We start from the raw sequence: 22,983 nt of genomic DNA on the forward strand, positions 1-22,983 counted from the left end.
ACCCCCTGCAGAGTGATACAGACAGAAGGGAGCTATGACCTCACCCCCTGCAGAGTGATACAGATAGAAGGGAGCTATGACCCCACCCCCTGCAGAGTGATACAGACAGAAGGGAGCTATGACCCCACCCCCTGCAGAGTGATACAGACAGAAGGGAGCTATGACCCCACCCCCTGCAGAGTGATACAGACAAAAGGGAGCTATGACCCCACCCCCTGCAGAGTGATACAGACAGAAGGGAGCTATGACCCCACCCCCTGCAGAGTGATACAGACAGAAGGGAGCTATGACCCCACCCCCTGCAGAGTGATACAGACAGAAGGGAGCTATGACCTCACCCCCTGCAGAGTGATACAGACAGAAGGGAGCTATGACCTCACCCCCTGCAGAGTGATACAGACAGAAGGGAGCTATGACCTCACCCCCTGCAGAGTGATACAGACAGAAGGGAGCTATGACCCCACCCCCTGCAGAGTGATACAGACAGAAGTGAGCTATGACCCCACCCCCTGCAGAGAGATACAGACAGAAGGGAGCTATGACCCCACCCCCTGCAGAGTGATACAGACAGAAGGGAGCTATGACCCCACCCCCTGCAGAGTGATACAAACAGAAGGGAGCTATGACCCCACCCCCTGCAGAGTGATACAGACAGAAGGGAGCTATGACCTCACCCCCTGCAGAGTGATACAGATAGAAGGGAGCTATGACCCCACCCCCTGCAGAGTGATACAGACAGAAGGGAGCTATGACCCCACCCCCTGCAGAGTGATACAGACAGAAGGGAGCTATGACCCCACCCCCTGCAGAGTGATACAGACAAAAGGGAGCTATGACCCCACCCCCTGCAGAGTGATACAGACAGAAGGGAGCTATGACCCCACCCCCTGCAGAGTGATACAAACAGAAGGGAGCTATGACCCCACCCCCTGCATAGTGATACAGACAGAAGGGAGCTATGACCCCGCCCCCTGCAGAGTGATACAGACAGAAGGGAGCTATGACCCCACCCCCTGCAGAGTGATACAGACAGAAGGGAGCTATGACCCCACCCCCTGCAGAGTGATACAGACAGAAGGGAGCTATGACCCCACCCCCTGCAGAGTGATACAGACAGAAGGGAGCTATGACCCCACCCCCTGCAGAGTGATACAGACAAAAGGGAGCTATGACCCCACCCCCTGCAGAGTGATACAGACAGAAGGGAGCTATGACCCCACCCCCTGCAGAGTGATACAAACAGAAGGGAGCTATGACCCCACCCCCTGCATAGTGATACAGACAGAAGGGAGCTATGACCCCACCCCCTGCAGAGTGATACAGACAAAAGGGAGCTATGACCCCACCCCCTGCAGAGAGATACAGACAGAAGGGAGCTATGACCTCACCCCCTGCAGAGAGATACAGACAGAAGGGAGCTATGACCTCACCCCCTGCAGAGTGATACAGACAGAAGGGAGCTATGACCTCACCCCCTGCAGAGTGATACAGACAGAAGGGAGCTATGACCTCACCCCCTGCAGAGTGATACAGACAGAAGGGAGCTATGACCTCACCCCCTGCAGAGTGATACAGACAGAAGGGAGCTATGACCCCGCCCCCTGCAGAGTGATACAGACAGAAGGGAGCTATGACCCCACCCCCTGCAGAGAGATACAGACAGAAGGGAGCTATGACCTCACCCCCTGCAGAGTGATACAGACAGAAGGGAGCTATGACCTCACCCCCTGCAGAGAGATACAGACAGAAGGGAGCTATGACCTCACCCCCTGCAGAGTGATACAGATAGAAGGGAGCTATGACCCCACCCCCTGCAGAGTGATACAGATAGAAGGGAGCTATGACCTCACCCCCTGCAGAGTGATACAGACAGAAGGGAGCTATGACCCCACCCCCTGCAGAGTGATACAGACAGAAGGGAGCTATGACCTCACCCCCTGCAGAGTGATACAGACAGAAGGGAGCTATGACCCCACCCCCTGCAGAGTGATACAGACAGAAGGGAGCTATGACCTCACCCCCTGCAGAGTGATACAGACAGAAGGGAGCTATGACCCCACCCCCTGCAGAGTGATACAGACAGAAGGGAGCTATGACCCCACCCCCTGCAGAGAGATACAGACAGAAGGGAGCTATGACCCCGCCCCCTGCAGAGAGATACAGACAGAAGGGAGCTATGACCCCACCCCCTGCAGAGAGATACAGACAGAAGGGAGCTATGACCTCACCCCCTGCAGAGTGATACAGACAGAAGGGAGCTATGACCCCCCCCCCTGCAGAGTGATACAGACAGAAGGGAGCTATGACCCCACCCCCTGCAGAGAGATACAGACAGAAGGGAGCTATGACCCCACCCCCTGCAGAGTGATACAGACAGAAGGGAGCTATGACCTCACCCCCTGCAGAGTGATACAGATAGAAGGGAGCTATGACCCCCCCCTGCAGAGTGATACAGACAGAAGGGAGCTATGACCCCCCCCCTGCAGAGTGATACAGACAGAAGGGAGCTATGACCCCACCCCCTGCAGAGAGATACAGACAGAAGGGAGCTATGACCCCACCCCCTGCAGAGTGATACAGACAGAAGGGAGCTATGACCCCACCCCCTGCAGAGAGATACAGACAGAAGGGAGCTATGACCCCACCCCCTGCAGAGAGATACAGACAGAAGGGAGCTATGACCCCACCCCCTGCAGAGTGATACAGACAGAAGAGAGCTATGACCTCACCCCCTGCAGAGTGATACAGACAGAAGGGAGCTATGACCTCACCCCCTGCAGAGTGATACAGACAGAAGAGAGCTATGACCTCACCCCCTGCAGAGTGATACAGACAGAAGGGAGCTATGACCTCACCCCCTGCAGAGTGATACAGACAGAAGCGAGCTATGACCTCACCCCCTGCAGAGTGATACAGACAGAAGGGAGCTGTGACCCCCCCCCCTGCAGAGTGATACAGATAGAAGGGAGCTATGACCCCACCCCTGCAGAGTGATACAGACAGAAGGGAGCTATGACCTCACCCCCTGCAGAGTGATACAGACAGAAGAGAGCTATGACCTCACCCCCTGCAGAGAGATACAGACAGAAGGGAGCTATGACCTCACCCCCTGCAGAGTGATCCAGACAGATGGGAGCTATGACCTCACCCCCTGCAGAGTGATACAGACAGAAGGGAGCTATGACCTCTCCCCCTGCAGAGTGATACAGACAGAAGGGAGCTATGACCTCACCCCTGCAGAGTGATACAGATAGAAGGGAGCTATGACCTCACCCCCTGCACAGTGATACAGATAGAAGGGAGCTATGACCTCGCCCCCTGCAGAGTGATACAGATAGAAGGGAGCTATGACCTCACCCCCTGCAGAGTGATACAGATAGAAGGGAGCTATGACCTCGCCCCCTGCAGAGTGATACAGACAGAAGGGAGCTATGACCTCACCCCCTGCAGAGTGATACAGACAGAAGGGAGCTATGACCTCACCCCCTGCAGAGTGATACAGACAGAAGGGAGCTATGACCTCACCCCCTGCAGAGAGATACAGACAGAAGGGAGCTATGACCTCACCCCCTGCAGAGTGATACAGACAGAAGGGAGCTGTGACCCCCCCCCCTGCAGAGAGATACAGACAGAAGGGAGCTATGACCCCACCCCCTGCAGAGTGATACAGATAGAAGGGAGCTATGACCCCACCCCCTGCATAGTGATACAGACAGAAGGGAGCTATGACCTCACCCCCTGCAGAGTGATACAGATAGAAGGAAGCTATGACCCCACCCCCTGCAGAGTGATACAGATAGAAGGGAGCTATGACCCCACTCCCTGCAGAGTGATACAGATAGAAGGAAGCTATGACCCCACCCCCTGCAGAGTGATACAGACAGAAGGGAGCTATGACCTCACCCCCTGCAGAGTGATACAGATAGAAGGAAGCTATGACCCCACCCCCTGCAGAGTGATACAGACAGAAGGGAGCTATGACCCCACCCCCTGCAGAGTGATACAGATAGAAGGGAGCTATGACCCCACCCCCTGCAGAGTGATACAGACAGAAGGGAGCTATGACCCCACCCCCTGCAGAGTGATACAGACAGAAGGGAGCTATGACCCCACCCCCTGCAGAGAGATACAGATAGAAGGGAGCTATGACCCCACCCCCTGCAGAGTGATACAGATAGAAGGGAGCTATGACCCCTCCCCCTGCAGAGTGATACAGACAGAAGGGAGCTATGACCCCACCCCCTGCAGAGTGATACAGATAGAAGGGAGCTATGACCCCACCCCCTGCAGAGTGATACAGACAGAAGGGAGCTATGACCCCACCCCCTGCAGAGTGATACAGATAGAAGGGAGCTATGACCCCACCCCCTGCAGAGTGATACAGACAGAAGGGAGCTATGACCCCACCCCCTGCAGAGAGATACAGATAGAAGGGAGCTATGACCCCACCCCCTGCAGAGTGATACAGATAGAAGGGAGCTATGACCCCTCCCCCTGCAGAGTGATACAGACAGAAGGGAGCTATGACCCCACCCCCTGCAGAGTGATACAGATAGAAGGAAGCTATGACCCCACCCCCTGCAGAGTGATACAGACAGAAGGGAGCTATGACCTCACCCCCTGCAGAGTGATACAGATAGAAGGGAGCTATGACCTCACCCCCTGCAGAGTGATACAGATAGAAGGAAGCTATGACCCCACCCCCTGCAGAGTGATACAGATAGAAGGGAGCTATGACCCCACCCCCTGCAGAGTGATACAGATAGAAGGAAGCTATGACCTCACCCCCTGCAGAGTGATACAGATAGAAGGAAGCTATGACCCCACCCCCTGCAGAGTGATACAGATAGAAGGAAGCTATGACCCCACCCCCTGCAGAGTGATACAGACAGAAGGGAGCTATGACCTCACCCCCTGCAGAGTGATAGAGACAGAAGGGAGCTATGACCCCACCCCCTGCAGAGTGATACAGACAGAAGGGAGCTATGACCCCACCCCCTGCAGAGAGATACAGATAGAAGGGAGCTATGACCCCACCCCCTGCAGAGTGATACAGATAGAAGGGAGCTATGACCTCACCCCCTGCAGAGTGATACAGACAGAAGGGAGCTATGACCCCACCCCCTGCAGAGTGATACAGATAGAAGGAAGCTATGACCCCCCCCCCCTGCAGAGTGATACAGACAGAAGGGAGCTATGACCCCACCCCCTGCAGAGTGATACAGATAGAAGGGAGCTATGACCTCACCCCCTGCAGAGTGATACAGACAGAAGGGAGCTATGACCCCACCCCCTGCAGAGTGATACAGATAGAAGGAAGCTCTGACCCCACCCCCTGCAGAGTGATACAGACAGAAGGGAGCTATGACCCCACCCCCTGCAGAGAGATACAGATAGAAGGGAGCTATGACCCCACCCCCTGCAGAGTGATACAGACAGAAGGGAGCTATGACCTCACCCCCTGCAGAGTGATACAAATAGAAGGGAGCTATGACCTCACCCCCTGCAGAGTGATACAGACAGAAGGGAGCTATGACCCCACCCCCTGCAGAGTGATACAGACAGAAGGGAGCTATGACCCCACCCCCTGCAGAGTGATACAGACAGAAGGGAGCTATGACCCCGCCCCCTGCAGAGTGATACAGACAGAAGGGAGCTATGACCCCACCCCCTGCAGAGTGATACAGATAGAAGAGAGCTATGACCTCACCCCCTGCAGAGTGATACAGACAGAAGGGAGCTATGACCTCACCCCCTGCAGAGTGATACAGATAGAAGGGAGCTATGACCCCACCCCCTGCAGAGTGATACAGACAGAAGGGAGCTATGACCCCACCCCCTGCAGAGTGATACAGACAGAAGGGAGCTATGACCCCACCCCCTGCAGAGTGATACAGACAGAAGGGAGCTATGACCTCACCCCCTGCAGAGTGATACAGACAGAAGGAAGCTATGACCCCACCCCCTGCAGAGTGATACAGATAGAAGGGAGCTATGACCTCACCTCCCTGCAGAGTGATACAGACAGAAGGGAGCTATGACCTCACCCCCTGCAGAGTGATACAGATAGAAGAGAGCTATGACCTCACTCCCTGCAGAGTGATACAGACAGAAGGGAGCTATGACCTCACTCCCTGCAGAGTGATACAGATAGAAGGGAGCTATGACCTCACCCCCTGCAGAGAGATACAGATAGAAGGGAGCTATGACCCCACCCCCTGCAGAGTGATACAGACAGAAGGGAGCTATGACCCCACTCCCTGCAGAGTGATACAGACAGAAGGGAGCTATGACCTCACCCCCTGCAGAGTGATACAAACAGAAGGGAGCTATGACCTCACCCCTGCAGAGTGATACAGATAGAAGGGAGCTATGACCCCGCCCCCTGCAGAGTGATACAGACAGAAGGAAGCTATGACCTCACCCCCTGCAGAGTGATACAGATAGAAGGGAGCTATGACCCCGCCCCCTGCAGAGTGATACAGATAGAAGGAAGCTATGACCCCACCCCCTGCAGAGTGATACAGATAGAAGGGAGCTATGACCTCACCCCCCTGCAGAGTGATACAGACAGAAGGGAGCTATGACCTCACCCCCTGCAGAGTGATACAGATAGAAGAGAGCTATGACCTCACCCCCTGCAGAGTGATACAGACAGAAGGGAGCTATGACCTCACCCCCTGCAGAGTGATACAGATAGAAGGGAGCTATGACCTCACCCCCTGCAGAGTGATACAGACAGAAGGGAGCTATGACCTCACCCCCTGCAGAGTGATACAGATAGAAGGGAGCTATGACCTCACCCCCTGCAGAGTGATACAGACAGAAGGGAGCTATGACCTCACCCCCTGCAGAGTGATACAGATAGAAGGGAGCTATGACCTCACCCCCTGCAGAGTGATACAGACAGAAGGGAGCTATGACCTCACCCCCTGCAGAGTGATACAGACAGAAGGAAGCTATGACCCCACCCCCTGCAGAGTGATACAGATAGAAGGGAGCTATGACCTCACCCCCCTGCAGAGTGATACAGACAGAAGGGAGCTATGACCTCACCCCCTGCAGAGTGATACAGATAGAAGAGAGCTATGACCTCACCCCCTGCAGAGTGATACAGATAGAAGGAAGCTATGACCCCACCCCCTGCAGAGTGATACAGATAGAAGGGAGCTATGACCCCACCCCCTGCAGAGTGATACAGACAGAAGGGAGCTATGACCTCACCCCCTGCAGAGTGATACAGATAGAAGGGAGCTATGACCCCACCCCCTGCAGAGTGATACAGACAGAAGGGAGCTATGACCTCACCCCCCTGCAGAGTGATACAGACAGAAGGGAGCTATGACCTCACCCCCTGCAGAGTGATACAGATAGAAGGAAGCTATGACCCCACCCCCTGCAGAGTAATACAGATAGAAGGGAGCTATGACCTCACCCCCCTGCAGAGTGATACAGACAGAAGGGAGCTATGACCTCACTCCCTGCAGAGTGATACAGACAGAAGGGAGCTATGACCTCACTCCCTGCAGAGTGATACAGATAGAAGGGAGCTATGACCCCACCCCCTGCAGAGTGATACAGACAGAAGGGAGCTATGACCCCGCCCCCTGCAGAGTGATACAGACAGAAGGGAGCTATGACCCCGCCCCCTGCAGAGAGATACAGATAGAAGGGAGCTATGACCTCACTCCCTGCAGAGTGATACAGACAGAAGGGAGCTATGACCCCACCCCCTGCAGAGTGATACAGACAGAAGGGAGCTATGACCCCGCCCCCTGCAGAGTGATACAGACAGAAGGTAGCTATGACCTCGCCCCCTGCAGAGTGATACAGATAGAAGGGAGCTATGACCTCACTCCCTGCAGAGTGATACAGACAGAAGGGAGCTATGACCCCGCCCCCTGCAGAGTGATACAGACAGAAGGGAGCTATGACCCCGCCCCCTGCAGAGAGATACAGATAGAAGGGAGCTATGACCCCGCCCCCTGCAGAGTGATACAGACAGAAGGGAGCTATGACCTCACCCCCTGCAGAGTGATACAGACAGAAGGGAGCTATGACCCCACCCCCTGCAGAGTGATACAGACAGAAGGAAGCTATGACCCCACCCCCTGCAGAGTGATACAGACAGAAGGGAGCTATGACCCCGCCCCCTGCAGAGTGATACAGACAGAAGGGAGCTATGACCCCGCCCCCTGCAGAGAGATACAGATAGAAGGGAGCTATGACCTCACTCCCTGCAGAGTGATACAGACAGAAGGGAGCTATGACCCCACCCCCTGCAGAGTGATACAGATAGAAGGGAGCTATGACCCCACCCCCTGCAGAGTGATACAGACAGAAGAGAGCTATGACCTCACCCCCTGCAGAGTGATACAGACAGAAGGGAGCTATGACCCCACCCCCTGCAGAGTGATACAGATAGAAGGAAGCTATGACCCCACCCCCTGCAGAGTGATACAGATAGAAGGAAGCTATGACCCCACCCCCTGCAGAGTGATACAGACAGAAGGGAGCTATGACCTCACCCCCTGCAGAGTGATACAGACAGAAGGGAGCTATGACCTCACCCCCTGCAGAGTGATACAGACAGAAGGGAGCTATGACCCCACCCCCTGCAGAGTGATACAGACAGAAGGGAGCTATGACCCCACCCCCTGCAGAGAGATACAGATAGAAGGGAGCTATGACCTCACCCCCTGCAGAGTGATACAGATAGAAGGGAGCTATGACCCCACCCCCTGCAGAGTGATACAGATAGAAGGGAGCTATGACCTCACCCCCTGCAGAGTGATACAGACAGAAGGGAGCTATGACCCCACCCCCTGCAGAGTGATACAGATAGAAGGAAGCTCTGACCCCACCCCCTGCAGAGAGATACAGATAGAAGGGAGCTATGACCCCACCCCCTGCAGAGTGATACAGACAGAAGGGAGCTATGACCTCACCCCCTGCAGAGTGATACAGACAGAAGGGAGCTATGACCCCACCCCCTGCAGAGAGATACAGATAGAAGGGAGCTATGACCCCACCCCCTGCAGAGAGATGCAGATAGAAGGGAGCTATGACCCCACCCCCTGCAGAGTGATACAGATAGAAGGGAGCTATGACCTCACCCCCTGCAGAGTGATACAGACAGAAGGGAGCTATGACCTCACCCCCTGCAGAGTGATACAGACAGAAGGGAGCTATGACCCCACCCCCTGCAGAGAGATACAGATAGAAGGGAGCTATGACCCGACCCCCTGCAGAGAGATGCAGATAGAAGGGAGCTATGACCCCACCCCCTGCAGAGTGATACAGACAGAAGGGAGCTATGACCTCACCCCCTGCAGAGTGATACAGATAGAAGGGAGCTATGACCTCACCCCCTGCAGAGTGATACAGACAGAAGGGAGCTATGACCCCACCCCCTGCAGAGTGATACAGACAGAAGGGAGCTATGACCCCACCCCCTGCAGAGTGATACAGACAGAAGGGAGCTATGACCCCACCCCCTGCAGAGTGATACAGACAGAAGGGAGCTATGACCCCACCCCCTGCAGAGTGATACAGACAGAAGGAAGCTATGACCCCACTCCCTGCAGAGTGATACAGACAAAAGGGAGCTATGACCTCACCCCCTGCAGAGTGATACAAACAGAAGGGAGCTATGACCTCACCCCTGCAGAGTGATACAGACAGAAGGGAGCTATGACCTCACCCCCTGCAGAGTGATACAGACAGAAGGGAGCTATGACCTCACCCCCTGCAGAGTGATACAGACAGAAGGGAGCTATGACCTCACCCCCTGCAGAGTGATACAGATAGAAGGGAGCTATGACCCCGCCCCCTGCAGAGTGATACAGACAGAAGGAAGCTATGACCTCACCCCCTGCAGAGTGATACAGATAGAAGGGAGCTATGACCCCGCCCCCTGCAGAGTGATACAGACAGAAGGAAGCTATGACCCCACCCCCTGCAGAGTGATACAGATAGAAGGGAGCTATGACCTCACCCCCCTGCAGAGTGATACAGACAGAAGGGAGCTATGACCTCACCCCCTGCAGAGTGATACAGATAGAAGAGAGCTATGACCCCACCCCCTGCAGAGTGATACAGACAGAAGGGAGCTATGACCTCACCCCCTGCAGAGTGATACAGACAGAAGGGAGCTATGACCTCACCCCTGCAGAGTGATACAGACAGAAGGGAGCTATGACCTCACCCCCTGCAGAGTGATACAGATAGAAGGGAGCTATGACCTCACCCCCTGCAGAGTGATACAGACAGAAGGGAGCTATGACCTCACCCCCTGCAGAGTGATACAGACAGAAGGAAGCTATGACCCCACCCCCTGCAGAGTGATACAGATAGAAGGGAGCTATGACCTCACCCCCCTGCAGAGTGATACAGACAGAAGGGAGCTATGACCCCACCCCCTGCAGAGTGATACAGACAGAAGGGAGCTATGACCCCGCCCCCTGCAGATTGATACAGACAGAAGGGAGCTATGACCTCACCCCCTGCAGAGTGATACAGATAGAAGGGAGCTATGACCTCACTCCCTGCAGAGTGATAAAGACAGAAGGGAGCTATGACCCCGCCCCCTGCAGAGTGATACAGACAGAAGGGAGCTATGACCCCGCCCCCTGCAGAGAGATACAGATAGAAGGGAGCTATGACCACACCCCCTGCAGAGTGATACAGACAGAAGGGAGCTATGACCTCACCCCCTGCAGAGTGATACAGACAGAAGGGAGCTATGACCCCACCCCCTGCAGAGTGATACAGACAGAAGGGAGCTATGACCCCGCCCCCTGCAGAGTGATACAGACAGAAGGGAGCTATGACCCCGCCCCCTGCAGAGAGATACAGATAGAAGGGAGCTATGACCTCACTCCCTGCAGAGTGATACAGACAGAAGGGAGCTATGACCCCACCCCCTGCAGAGTGATACAGACAGAAGGGAGCTATGACCTCACCCCCTGCAGAGTGATACAGACAGAAGGGAGCTATGACCCCACCCCCTGCAGAGTGATACAGACAGAAGGGAGCTATGACCCCGCCCCCTGCAGAGTGATACAGACAGAAGGGAGCTATGACCCCGCCCCCTGCAGAGAGATACAGATAGAAGGGAGCTATGACCTCACTCCCTGCAGAGTGATACAGACAGAAGGGAGCTATGACCCCACCCCCTGCAGAGTGATACAGATAGAAGGGAGCTATGACCTCACCCCCTGCAGAGTGATACAGATAGAAGGGAGCTATGACCCCACCCCCTGCAGAGTGATACAGACAGAAGGGAGCTATGACCCCACCCCCTGCAGAGTTATACAGACAGAAGGGAGCTATGACGCCGCCCCCTGCAGAGTGATACAGACAGAAGGGAGCTATGACCCCGCCCCCTGCAGAGTGATACAGACAGAAGGGAGCTATGACCCCGCCCCCTGCAGAGAGATACAGATAGAAGGGAGCTATGACCTCACTCTCTGCAGAGTGATACAGACAGAAGGGAGCTATGACCCCACCCCCTGCAGAGTGATACAGACAGAAGGGAGCTATGACCCCACCCCCTGCAGAGTGATACAGACAGAAGGGAGCTATGACCCCACCCCCTGCAGAGTGATACAGACAGAAGGAAGCTATGACCCCACCCCCTGCAGAGTGATACAGACAGAAGGGAGCTATGACCCCACCCCCTGCAGAGTGATACAGACAGAAGGGAGCTATGACCTCACCCCCTGCAGAGTGATACAGACAGAAGGGAGCTATGACCCCACCCCCTGCAGAGTGATACAGACAGAAGGAAGCTATGACCCCACCCCCTGCAGAGTGATACAGACAGAAGGAAGCTATGACCCCACCCCCTGCAGAGTGATACAGACAGAAGGGAGCTATGACCCCACCCCCTGCAGAGAGATACAGACAGAAGGGAGCTATGACCTCACCCCCTGCAGAGTGATACAGATAGAAGAGAGCTATGACCTCACCCCCTGCAGAGAGATACAGACAGAAGGGAGCTATGACCTCACCCCCTGCAGAGTGATACAGACAGAAGAGAGCTATGACCTCACCCCCTGCAGAGTGATACAGATAGAAGGGAGCTATGACCCCGCCCCCTGCAGAGTGATACAGACAGAAGGGAGCTATGACCTCACCCCCTGCAGAGTGATACAGACAGAAGGGAGCTATGACCTCACCCCCTGCAGAGTGATACAGACAGAAGGGAGCTATGACCTCACCCCCTGCAGAGTGATACAGACAGAAGGGAGCTATGACCCCACCCCCTGCAGAGTGATACAGACAGAAGGAAGCTATGACCTCACCCCCTGCAGAGTGATACAGATAGAAGGGAGCTATGACCTCACCCCCTGCATAGAGATACAGACAGAAGGGAGCTATGACCTCACCCCCTGCAGAGTGATACAGACAGAAGGGAGCTATGACCCCACCCCCTGCAGAGTGATACAGACAGAAGGAAGCTATGACCTCACCCCCTGCAGAGTGATACAGATAGAAGGGAGCTATGACCTCACCCCCTGCAGAGTGATACAGACAGAAGGGAGCTATGACCCCACCCCCTGCAGAGTGATACAGACAGAAGGGAGCTGTGACCCCGCCCCCTGCAGAGTGATACAGACAGAAGGAAGCTATGACCTCACCCCCTGCAGAGTGATACAGATAGAAGGGAGCTATGACCTCACCCCCTGCAGAGTGATACAGACAGAAGGGAGCTATGACCCCGCCCCCTGCAGAGAGATACAGATAGAAGGGAGCTATGACACCACCCCCTGCAGAGTGATACAGATAGGGAGCTATGACCCCGCCCCCTGCAGAGTGATACAGACAGAAGGGAGCTATGACCTCACCCCCTGCAGAGTGATACAGATAGAAGAGAGCTATGACCTCACCCCCTGCAGAGTGATACAGACAGAAGGGAGCTATGACCTCACCCCCTGCAGAGAGATACAGACAGAAGGGAGCTATGACCCCGCCCCCTACAGAGTGATACAGACAGAAGGGAGCTATGACCCCGCCCCCTGCAGAGTGATACAGACAGAAGGGAGCTATGACCTCACCCCCTGCAGAGTGATACAGACAGAAGGGAGCTATGACCCCACCCCCTGCAGAGTGATACAGACAGAAGGGAGCTGTGACCCCGCCCCCTGCAGAGTGATACAGACAGAAGGGAGCTATGACCTCACCCCCTGCAGAGTGATACAGACAGAAGGGAGCTATGACCCCACCCCCTGCAGAGTGATACAGACAGAAGGGAGCTGTGACCCCGCCCCCTGCAGAGTGATACAGACAGAAGGGAGCTGTGACCCCGCCCCCTGCAGAGTGATACAGACAGAAGGGAGCTATGACCTCACCCCCTGCAGAGTGATACAGACAGAAGGGAGCTATGACCCCGCCCCCTGCAGAGATACAGACAGAAGGGAGCTATGACCTCACCCCCTGCAGAGTGATACAGATAGAAGAGAGTTATGACCTCACCCCCTGCAGAGTGATACAGACAGAAGGGAGCTATGACCCCGCCCCCTGCAGAGTGATACAGACAGAAGGGAGCTATGACCTCACCCCCTGCAGAGTGATACAGATAGAAGGGAGCTATGACCCCGCCCCCTGCAGAGTGATACAGACAGAAGGGAGCTGTGACCCCGCCCCCTGCAGAGTGATACAGACAGAAGGGAGCTATGACCCCGCCCCCTGCAGAGATACAGACAGAAGGGAGCTATGACCTCACCCCCTGCAGAGTGATACAGATAGAAGAGAGCTATGACCTCACCCCCTGCAGAGTGATACAGACAGAAGGGAGCTATGACCTCACCCCCTGCAGAGAGATACAGACAGAAGGGAGCTATGACCCCGCCCCCTACAGAGTGATACAGACAGAAGGGAGCTATGACCTCACCCCCTGCAGAGAGATACAGACAGAAGGGAGCTATGACCCCGCCCCCTGCAGAGTGATACAGACAGAAGGGAGCTATGACCCCGCCCCCTGCAGAGTGATACAGATAGAAGGGAGCTATGACCCCACCCCCTGCAGAGTGATACAGACAGAAGGAAGCTATGACCTCACCCCCTGCAGAGTGATACAGACAGAAGGGAGCTATGACCCCACCCCCTGCAGAGTGATACAGATAGAAGGGAGCTATGACCCCACCCCCTGCAGAGTGATACAGATAGAAGGGAGCTATGACCTCACCCCCTGCAGAGTGATACAGACAGAAGGAAGCTATGACCTCACCCCCTGCAGAGTGATACAGATAGAAGAGAGCTATGACCTCACCCCCTGCAGAGTGATACAGACAGAAGGGAGCTATGACCTCATCCCCTGCAGAGTGATACAGACAGAAGGGAGCTATGACCTCACCCCCTGCAGAGTGATACAGACAGAAGGGAGCTATGACCCCGCCCCCTGCAGAGTGATACAGACAGAAGGGAGCTGTGACCCCCCCCCTGCAGAGTGATACAGACAGAAGGGAGCTATGACCTCACCCCCTGCAGAGTGATACAGACAGAAGGGAGCTATGACCCCACCCCCTGCAGAGTGATACAGATAGAAGGGAGCTATGACCCCGCCCCCTGCAGAGTGATACAGACAGAAGGGAGCTATGACCCCGCCCCCTGCAGAGTGATACAGACAGAAGGGAGCTATGACCCCGCCCCCTGCAGAGTGATACAGACAGAAGGGAGCTATGACCCCGCCCCCTGCAGAGTAATACAGACAGAAGGGAGCTATGACCCCACCCCCTGCAGAGTGATACAGACAGAAGGGAGCTATGACCCCACCTCCTGCAGAGTGATACAGATAGAAGGGAGCTATGACCCCACCCCCTGCAGAGTGATACAGACAGAAGGGAGCTATGACCCCGCCCCCTGCAGAGTGATACAGATAGAAGGGAGCTATGACCCCACCCCCTGCAGAGTGATACAGATAGAAGGGAGCTATGACCCCACCCCCTGCAGAGTGATACAGACAGAAGGGAGCTATGACCTCACCCCCTGCAGAGTGATACAGATAGAAGGGAGCTATGACCCCGCCCCCTGCAGAGTGATACAGACAGAAGGGAGCTATGACCTCACCCCCTGCAGAGTGATACAGACAGAAGGGAGCTATGACCCCGCCCCCTGCAGAGTGATACAGACAGAAGGGAGCTATGACCCCACCCCCTGCAGAGTGATACAGATAGAAGGGAGCTATGACCCCACCCCCTGCAGAGTGATACAGACAGAAGGGAGCTATGACCCCGCCCCCTGCAGAGTGATACAGACAGAAGGGAGCTATGACCCCGCCCCCTGCAGAGTGATACAGACAGAAGGGAGCTATGACCTCACCCCCTGCAGAGTGATACAGACAGAAGGGAGCTATGACCCCACCCCCTGCAGAGTGATACAGACAGAAGGGAGCTATGACCCCGCCCCCTGCAGAGTGATACAGATAGAAGGGAGCTATGACCCCACCCCCTGCAGAGTGATACAGACAGAAGGGAGCTATGACCCCACCCCCTGCAGAGTGATACAGATAGAAGGGAGCTATGACCCCACCCCCTGCAGAGTGATACAGACAGAAGGGAGCTATGACCCCGCCCCCTGCAGAGTGATACAGATAGAAGGGAGCTATGACCCCACCCCCTGCAGAGTGATACAGATAGAAGGGAGCTATGACCCCACCCCCTGCAGAGTGATACAGACAGAAGGGAGCTATGACCTCACCCCCTGCAGAGTGATACAGATAGAAGGGAGCTATGACCCCACCCCCTGCAGAGTGATACAGACAGAAGGGAGCTATGACCTCACCCCCTGCAGAGTGATACAGACAGAAGAGAGCTATGACCTCACCCCCTGCAGAGTGATACAGATAGAAGGGAGCTATGACCTCACCCCCTGCAGAGTGATACAGATAGAAGAGAGCTATGACCTCACCCCCTGCAGAGTGATACAGATATAATGGAGCTATGACCCCACCCCCTGCAGAGTGATACAGATAGAAGGGAGCTATGACCTCACCCCCTGCAGAGTGATACAGATAGAAGGGAGCTATGACCCCACCCCCTGCAGAGAGATACAGACAGAAGGGAGCTATGACCCCGCCCCCTGCAGAGTGATACAGATAGAAGGGAGCTATGACCTCACCCCCTGCAGAGTGATACAGATAGAAGGGAGCTATGACCTCACCCCCTGCAGAGTGATACAGACAGAAGGGAGCTACGACCTCACCCCCTGCAGAGTGATACAGATAGAAGGGAGCTATGACCCCGCCCCCTGCAGAGTGATACAGATAGAAGGGAGCTATGACCTCACCCCCTGCAGAGTGATACAGATAGAAGGGAGCTATGACCTCACCCCCTGCAGAGTGATACAGACAGAAGGGAGCTATGACCTCACCCCCTGCAGAGTGATACAGACAGAAGGGAGCTATGACCTCACCTCCTGCAGAGAGATACAGATAGAAGGGAGCTATGACCCCACCCTCTGCAGAGTGATACAGATAGAAGGGAGCTATGACCCCGCCCCCTGCAGAGTGATACAGATAGAAGGGAGCTATGACCCCACCCCCTGCAGAGTGATACAGATAGAAGGGAGCTATGACCCCACCCTCTGCAGAGTGATACAGATAGAAGGGAGCTATGACCCCGCCCCCTGCAGAGTGATACAGATAGAAGGGAGCTATGACCCCACCCCCTGCAGAGTGATACAGACAGAAGGGAGCTACGACCTCACCCCCTGCAGAGTGATACAGATAGAAGGGAGCTATGACCCCGCCCCCTGCAGAGTGATACAGACAGAAGGGAGCTATGACCCCACCCCCTGCAGAGTGATACAGATAGAAGGGAGCTATGACCCCACCCCCTGCAGAGTGATACAGATAGAAGGGAGCTATGACCCCACCCCCTGCAGAGTGATACAGACAGAAGGGAGCTATGACCCCGCCCCCTGCAGAGTGATACAGATAGAAGGGAGCTATGACCCCACCCCCTGCAGAGAGATACAGACAGAAGAGAGCTATGACCTCACCCCCTGCAGAGTGATACAGACAGAAGGGAGCTATGACCCCACCCCCTGCAGAGAGATACAGATAGAAGGGAGCTATGACCCCACCCCCTGCAGAGTGATACAGACAGAAGGGAGCTATGACCTCACCCCCTGCAGAGTGATACAGACAGAAGGGAGCTATGACCCCACCCCCTGCAGAGTGATACAGACAGAAGGGAGCTATGACCCCACCCCCTGCAGAGTGATACAGACAGAAGGGAGCTATGACCTCACCCCCTGCAGAGTGATACAGACAGAAGGGAGCTATGACCTCACCTCCTGCAGAGAGATACAGACAGAAGAGAGCTATGACCCCACCCCCTGCAGAGTGATACAGACAGAAGGGAGCTATGACCTCACCCCCTGCAGAGTGATACAGACAGAAGGGAGCTATGACCTCACCCCCTGCAGAGTGATACAGACAGAAGGGAGCTATGACCTCACCCCCTGCAGAGAGATACAGACAGAAGGGAGCTATGACCTCACCCCCTGCAGAGTGATACAGACAGAAGAGAGCTATGACCCCGCCCCCTGCAGAGTGATACAGACAGAAGGGAGCTATGACCTCACCCCCTGCAGAGTGATACAGACAGAAGGGAGCTATGACCTCACCTCCTGCAGAGTGATACAGACAGAAGGGAGCTATGACCTCACCCCCTGCAGAGTGATACAGACAGAAGAGAGCTATGACCCTGCCCCCTGCAGAGTGATACAGACAGAAGGGAGCTATGACCTCACCCCCTGCAGAGTGATACAGACAGAAGGGAGCTATGACCCCACCCCCTGCAGAGAGATACAGACAGAAGGGAGCTATGAGTCTGCACTCCCCCCTTCAAGGTGACACATAGATTGAGACATGACCTGGGTCCACCCATTTTAGGGTGACACATTTAAGGAGAACCTTCTTTCCGTCTCTCTTCCAGGTGAAGTCTCTGGATGAGCAGCATGTTGTGGGAATGATTAAGATGGAGGGTGATCACATTCTAGTTTCCTTTCCGTTGGACCTGGAGGTGACGTTGAAGGCGATATTGTTGGGCTCCTCCCTGTACCTGGTGAGTAGTTGCCTCCATGTTGGATTGTGGATCTCGCTAGGGTGAGTTGAGTGATGCCTCCTAGAGCAGATGACGATAGACTTCTGACGGCTTCATTACATGAATGAACCTTGTGTGCTAAAAATGTCACCCACAATGCAGCCTGTGATCTGCCCAGCTGTTCCCACTATACCTGCTATGACGGGCCCAGATTTGCCCACTGTGAAGAATGGCACCAGAGAGACCCCGCAGAATGCCACTGATACCACCACTTGTGATGAATGGCACCGGAGAGATCCCACAGAATCCCACCGCTGCCACCACATGTGAAGGATCCACACCTCGCCACCCGCCTGACGTCACAATTACGTCAGAAGGAACACATGATACAAATCTGCCCTTTGCACCACCATGACATTCCCCAACCCCCTGGGGACACATAAGGTCAGATTGGTACAATTCTACACAGACATCCCAAGTCCACATGGGTACAGGAAGGCACTGGGAGTGAGGAGAGGTGGTCCACTCAGTCACTGACGTGGCACCACACTCGCTTACACCCCTGACAGGCTGAGAGGCCCCTTCACTATCCCCAGTGAAGCAGAACCTTGTCAGCCAGGTAGAGCTGCCACCAGATCCTATTAAATATAATTCCCGCTAGGACCGGGGGATTATATCAGGCCAGGAACCAGTCCCGGTAGCATGTTTGCTGGACCAAACAACGGACATGAGGATTTGTGGACCGAGATAAAAGAGCAGCCCAAGGTTAAATTATATATTTAATAGCCTTAAGGGCACACTAGACAATACACTAAATACATAAGGGTTATACATACTGTGATGTGGTGTGAGACAGAGCAGGCAGAGTCAGTAGGCCGATGAACAATCCAACAACCTTTATTGAGACTGAGAGAATATAACACCAAACGTAGCTGTAGTTCCTTAGAGTCAGTAACACAGAAAGGGACAAATCCGGGGGTGCCACCCGGTAATCTAACTCCAAGTACAATACAACAACAGTCTCAGACTAAGTCCTCAAATCCAGCAAAGTGGCAAGACATCACAATCCCACAAGGCAACTGTTTCCCAATGTCCAATAGTCCAACGGATCTCCAATAGTCTATACGCGGCACTAGGATCTGGCCTCAGCACAGGTCCTAGCCCTTTACACTAAACTAAAAAACATGCGTCTTATTATTCTCCTTCTCTTGGGATCAGCCCCCAGGTTAGGCAGAGATACAAACACCCCACCCCCTTAAACATGTACTTCAGGTAACTTGAAGAATGAGGAATCTTCTAGAACTGCAGTCTCCAGCAGGTCTGCAGAGTTGTGTATTTAAGGGAAGCCCCCAGCAAAGAGGAACAAAGACACACAGGCCCCCACCAGATGCAGCACAGAAAATGCTAATATACAGTATGCCTGAGTTCAGTATGGTCCATGAAAACAGGTTGAGGGGAGGGACACTATGTTATACATACATAATGGTCAGAGATGCAAACACAATAGTAATGGTACAAAAGGTATAAGCAGTTATTGAGAGTCAGTTACCAGTCAGATGGAAGGCCTGGCTTGCGGGGGAGTCTCTCCCACATGGGATTCTTGTGGTGCCCTTTGTTGCCGGGCTTCTCCCACATGATGTGTCGTTGTGACCTTCCAGGAAATAGACACTGAGCTAGGGCTGCTGGAGTTCTTATCCCCTCTGGATCACTCCCCCTCCTGCCCCCTGGCTGGACCTAAATCTCCACCCCTGGTCTCTCTCAGCTACAAACTCTAACACCTAAAAGGGGCTATATTTACTTACTGGACGGTCCTATGGAGCCGTTTCTGGTGTCATCAGATCCAGTTGGGCCCCAGCTACGCGGAGAGACCAAACACAGTGGCTCTAGGTGTTTCTGAAAGGCTGTGCCATGTATCTCCTCATCCCTACGCGCTAGACTGTGCTGGAAGTTAGATGGACATTCCTCCTGTTCGTATGATTCTAAAAATGTATTTGGTGTATCGCTGGGATGTATCATATTCCAATAACTTGGTATTGAATTATACTTGTCTGACTCAAAGGACACACCACATGACTGGGGTAAACATGGTGTCTTCCTGAAGCAGCTCTACAGCATAAGCTGGGAGTTTTGTCACTCGCTGTCCCTCAGACCCCTCCCTTCTTCTTTAGCTGCAGAAGTGTCTGATTACAGCTGTAGAGCTCTACAATCCCCCACCAAACAGGGCACAATGATTGACATGGGATTATATCTTGAATATTCTTCACACCCACTGTGCCCTTTGTGACTGGCCCGGACATGATCATGGTGCCCTCTGTGATCAGCCCAGCCGTTCCCGATGTAACCCTCTGTGACCAGTCGTGCCCACTGTGCCTTCAGTGCCTGGCCATGCCTGCTTTGCCCTCTGTGACCAGCCTGGTCATGCCCACTGTTCCCTCACATAGTGCAGTATAAGACCGGCCCTTGACTCCTCTTGTCTCTGCTCAGCTCTTCCCTGTATCTTGGCTGCCGTTTGTCTCCAGTAAAACCTTCTTTCCCCCCAATGCACTCTCACTCTCATCAGCCTCAGGTGATATTAAGTAGTTAGCTGGTTCATTCCTATCCCATAAATAGTAGGCTTCTTGCCCAGGATAGGTGACATACCACCTATACACAAAGAGACGAATAGACTGACCTCCACCTGTACAAAAAGAGACTGAAAGACTATCTGCCACTTGTACACAAAGAAACTGACAAACTGTCCCTTGTCATGTCCCGGTCTCTGGACTTGATCTGCTGATCTCTAGCTCATCGACTTCCCTCTCTGCTGAGTCTCAGCCTGTTTGGTCTCTGTCCATCTGCTGAATGTTCTTTAGTTTTTTCTTTAATTTCTTTGGTTGCTTCTATTCCAGTGTTTCTCTCTTCCCAGTTTGGTTTGTCCTATCACATCTTGGGACAGGCTATTTATACTCAGCTTGCACTTTCCTTCTTTGCTGGCTATATTTCAAGACAGATGGAGTCTGGAGATTTAGCTCCTCAGTTAGGGATTATCTTACCTGGTTGATCTCTGTTGCTTTTCCTATGGTGTGTTTGTGTGTCTTCCTCACCAGTACCCATTCCTTTCTTTTTGGTTTGAGGTCTGGGAGGTTTTCCACGTATTCATATTTGTTGTTTGGTTCTTCTTGTTTTCTTCAGTCTTTCCTGTGTGTCTGTGTGAACACATTCATAGACCTGTGCCTCTTCCTCAGATTTTTGTGTATTTCACATTATAGTTATTATTGTCTGAGTGTTGCACATTGTTTATAGAGAGGGTGCCGATAAGGGCATTCAGGGTAAGTTGATGTTGAGTGGGGGCACCATTGCTTATACTTAGGGTGCCAGCCTCCACGGTAAGGCAGGGAGAAATCAGGGTCAGATTAGGGACTTTAGTCGGAACAGGGACCTCTTGGGTTCACATGTTTGTCTCCACTGGTTTTTATGTAATCCATGTGAGTGTGCTTATGCAGTCATAACACCCCACCTGTACACAGAGAATGACAGATTGACCCCCGCCTGTACATAGAGACTGATAGTGAGCCCCACCTGTATACAGAGTCTGACAGACTGACCGCCCACCTGCACAAAGAAAATGAGAGACTGACCGCCTACTGTAGAGACTGACAGACTGACCCATCTGTACACAGAGACTGACCCTTTGTCTCTACAGAAAGAGACTGATAGACTGACCACCACCTGTACACAGAGACTGACAGACTGACCCCCACCTGTACACAGAGACTGACCCTTTTTCTTTACACAAATTGACTGACAGACTGATCCCCCACCTGTACACAGAGACTGACAGACTGATCCCCCACCTGTACACAGAGACTGACAGACTGATCCCCCACCTGTACACAGAGACTGACAGACTGACCACCGCCTGTAGGCAGAGACTGACAGACTGACCCCCCACCTGTACACAGAGACTGACAGACTGATCCCCCACCTGTACACAGAGACTGACAGACTGATCCCCCACCTGTACACAGAGACTGACCCTTTTTCTTTACACAAATTGACTGACAGACTGACCCCCGCCTGTACACAGAGACTGACAGACTGACCCCCGCCTGTACACAGAGACTGACAGACTGATCCCCCACCTGTACACAGAGACTGACAGACTGACCACCGCCTGTAGGCAGAGACTGACAGACTGACCCCCACCTGTACACAGAGACTGACCCTTTTTCTTTACGCAAATTGACTGACAGACTGATCCCCCACCTGTACACAGAGACTGACAGACTGACTACCGCCTGTACACAGAGACGGACAAACTCTTAGAACCTTCCTGTTAGTTTTTGCTATCTTGTGGTTTGCGGTCACATGACCATCTGCCTTTATATTCCAGCTCCGCCCTTCTGGCTGTGCTGGACTTCACTGTTTTTTGACTGTCTCTCTAGCCTGGTGCTTCTGTGCCTTTCTCTGTCAGTTTGCTTGGTCCTCTGGGACCTCTAGTACTTTTTGTCAGTTTGTCCTTTTGCTCGGCAACAACTTCTGTTTAGGAGGTGTCCCATTTTTGTCCCAGTCCTTAGTTCTTTTAGGGACCCCTCCCTTAATTCTATAGGTCTTTGTTCAGACTAGCCGAGGACTAAGGCGAGTCTGTTCACTAGGAACAGGCAGCCCGCTACATCGTAGGGATTCAGCTTAGTCTTACTGTAGGGACAGCTTTCCCCTATCTTTCCTTAGTACTTGTTGCAGATCATAACACAATCTGATCCCCGCTGTACACATAGACTGACAAATTTATCCCCGCCTGTAGGCTGAGACTAACGGACTGACTCCCGCCTTTACACAAAGAGACTGACCCCCACCTGTACACAGAGACTGACCCTTTGTCTTTACACAAAGAGACTGACAGACTGACCCCTGCCTGTACATGGAGACTGACAAACTGACCCCACCTGTA

At 53.8% G+C, this 22,983-nt stretch overlaps 1 protein-coding gene across 5 annotated transcripts in view; it reads left to right on the forward strand.

Annotated features, from left to right (window-relative positions):
* Positions 1 to 22,983, forward strand: part of LOC141167189 (phospholipid scramblase 1-like) — a 477,203-nt gene that overhangs the window by 452,938 nt on the left and 1,282 nt on the right. For all 5 annotated transcript variants that reach the window (XM_073654619.1, XM_073654616.1, XM_073654614.1 and 2 more), the window contains one exon: positions 17,946 to 18,074. In XM_073654619.1, the coding sequence (XP_073510720.1) occupies positions 17,946 to 18,074 (129 nt within the window). The remainder of the gene's footprint in view (positions 1 to 17,945; positions 18,075 to 22,983) is intronic.

This window comes from Phyllobates terribilis, unplaced genomic scaffold, assembly GCF_046119375.1.
Source record: "Phyllobates terribilis strain yellow unplaced genomic scaffold, ASM4611937v1 Scaffold_11__3_contigs__length_659146591, whole genome shotgun sequence".
Taxonomy (NCBI): Eukaryota; Metazoa; Chordata; class Amphibia; order Anura; family Dendrobatidae; genus Phyllobates; species Phyllobates terribilis.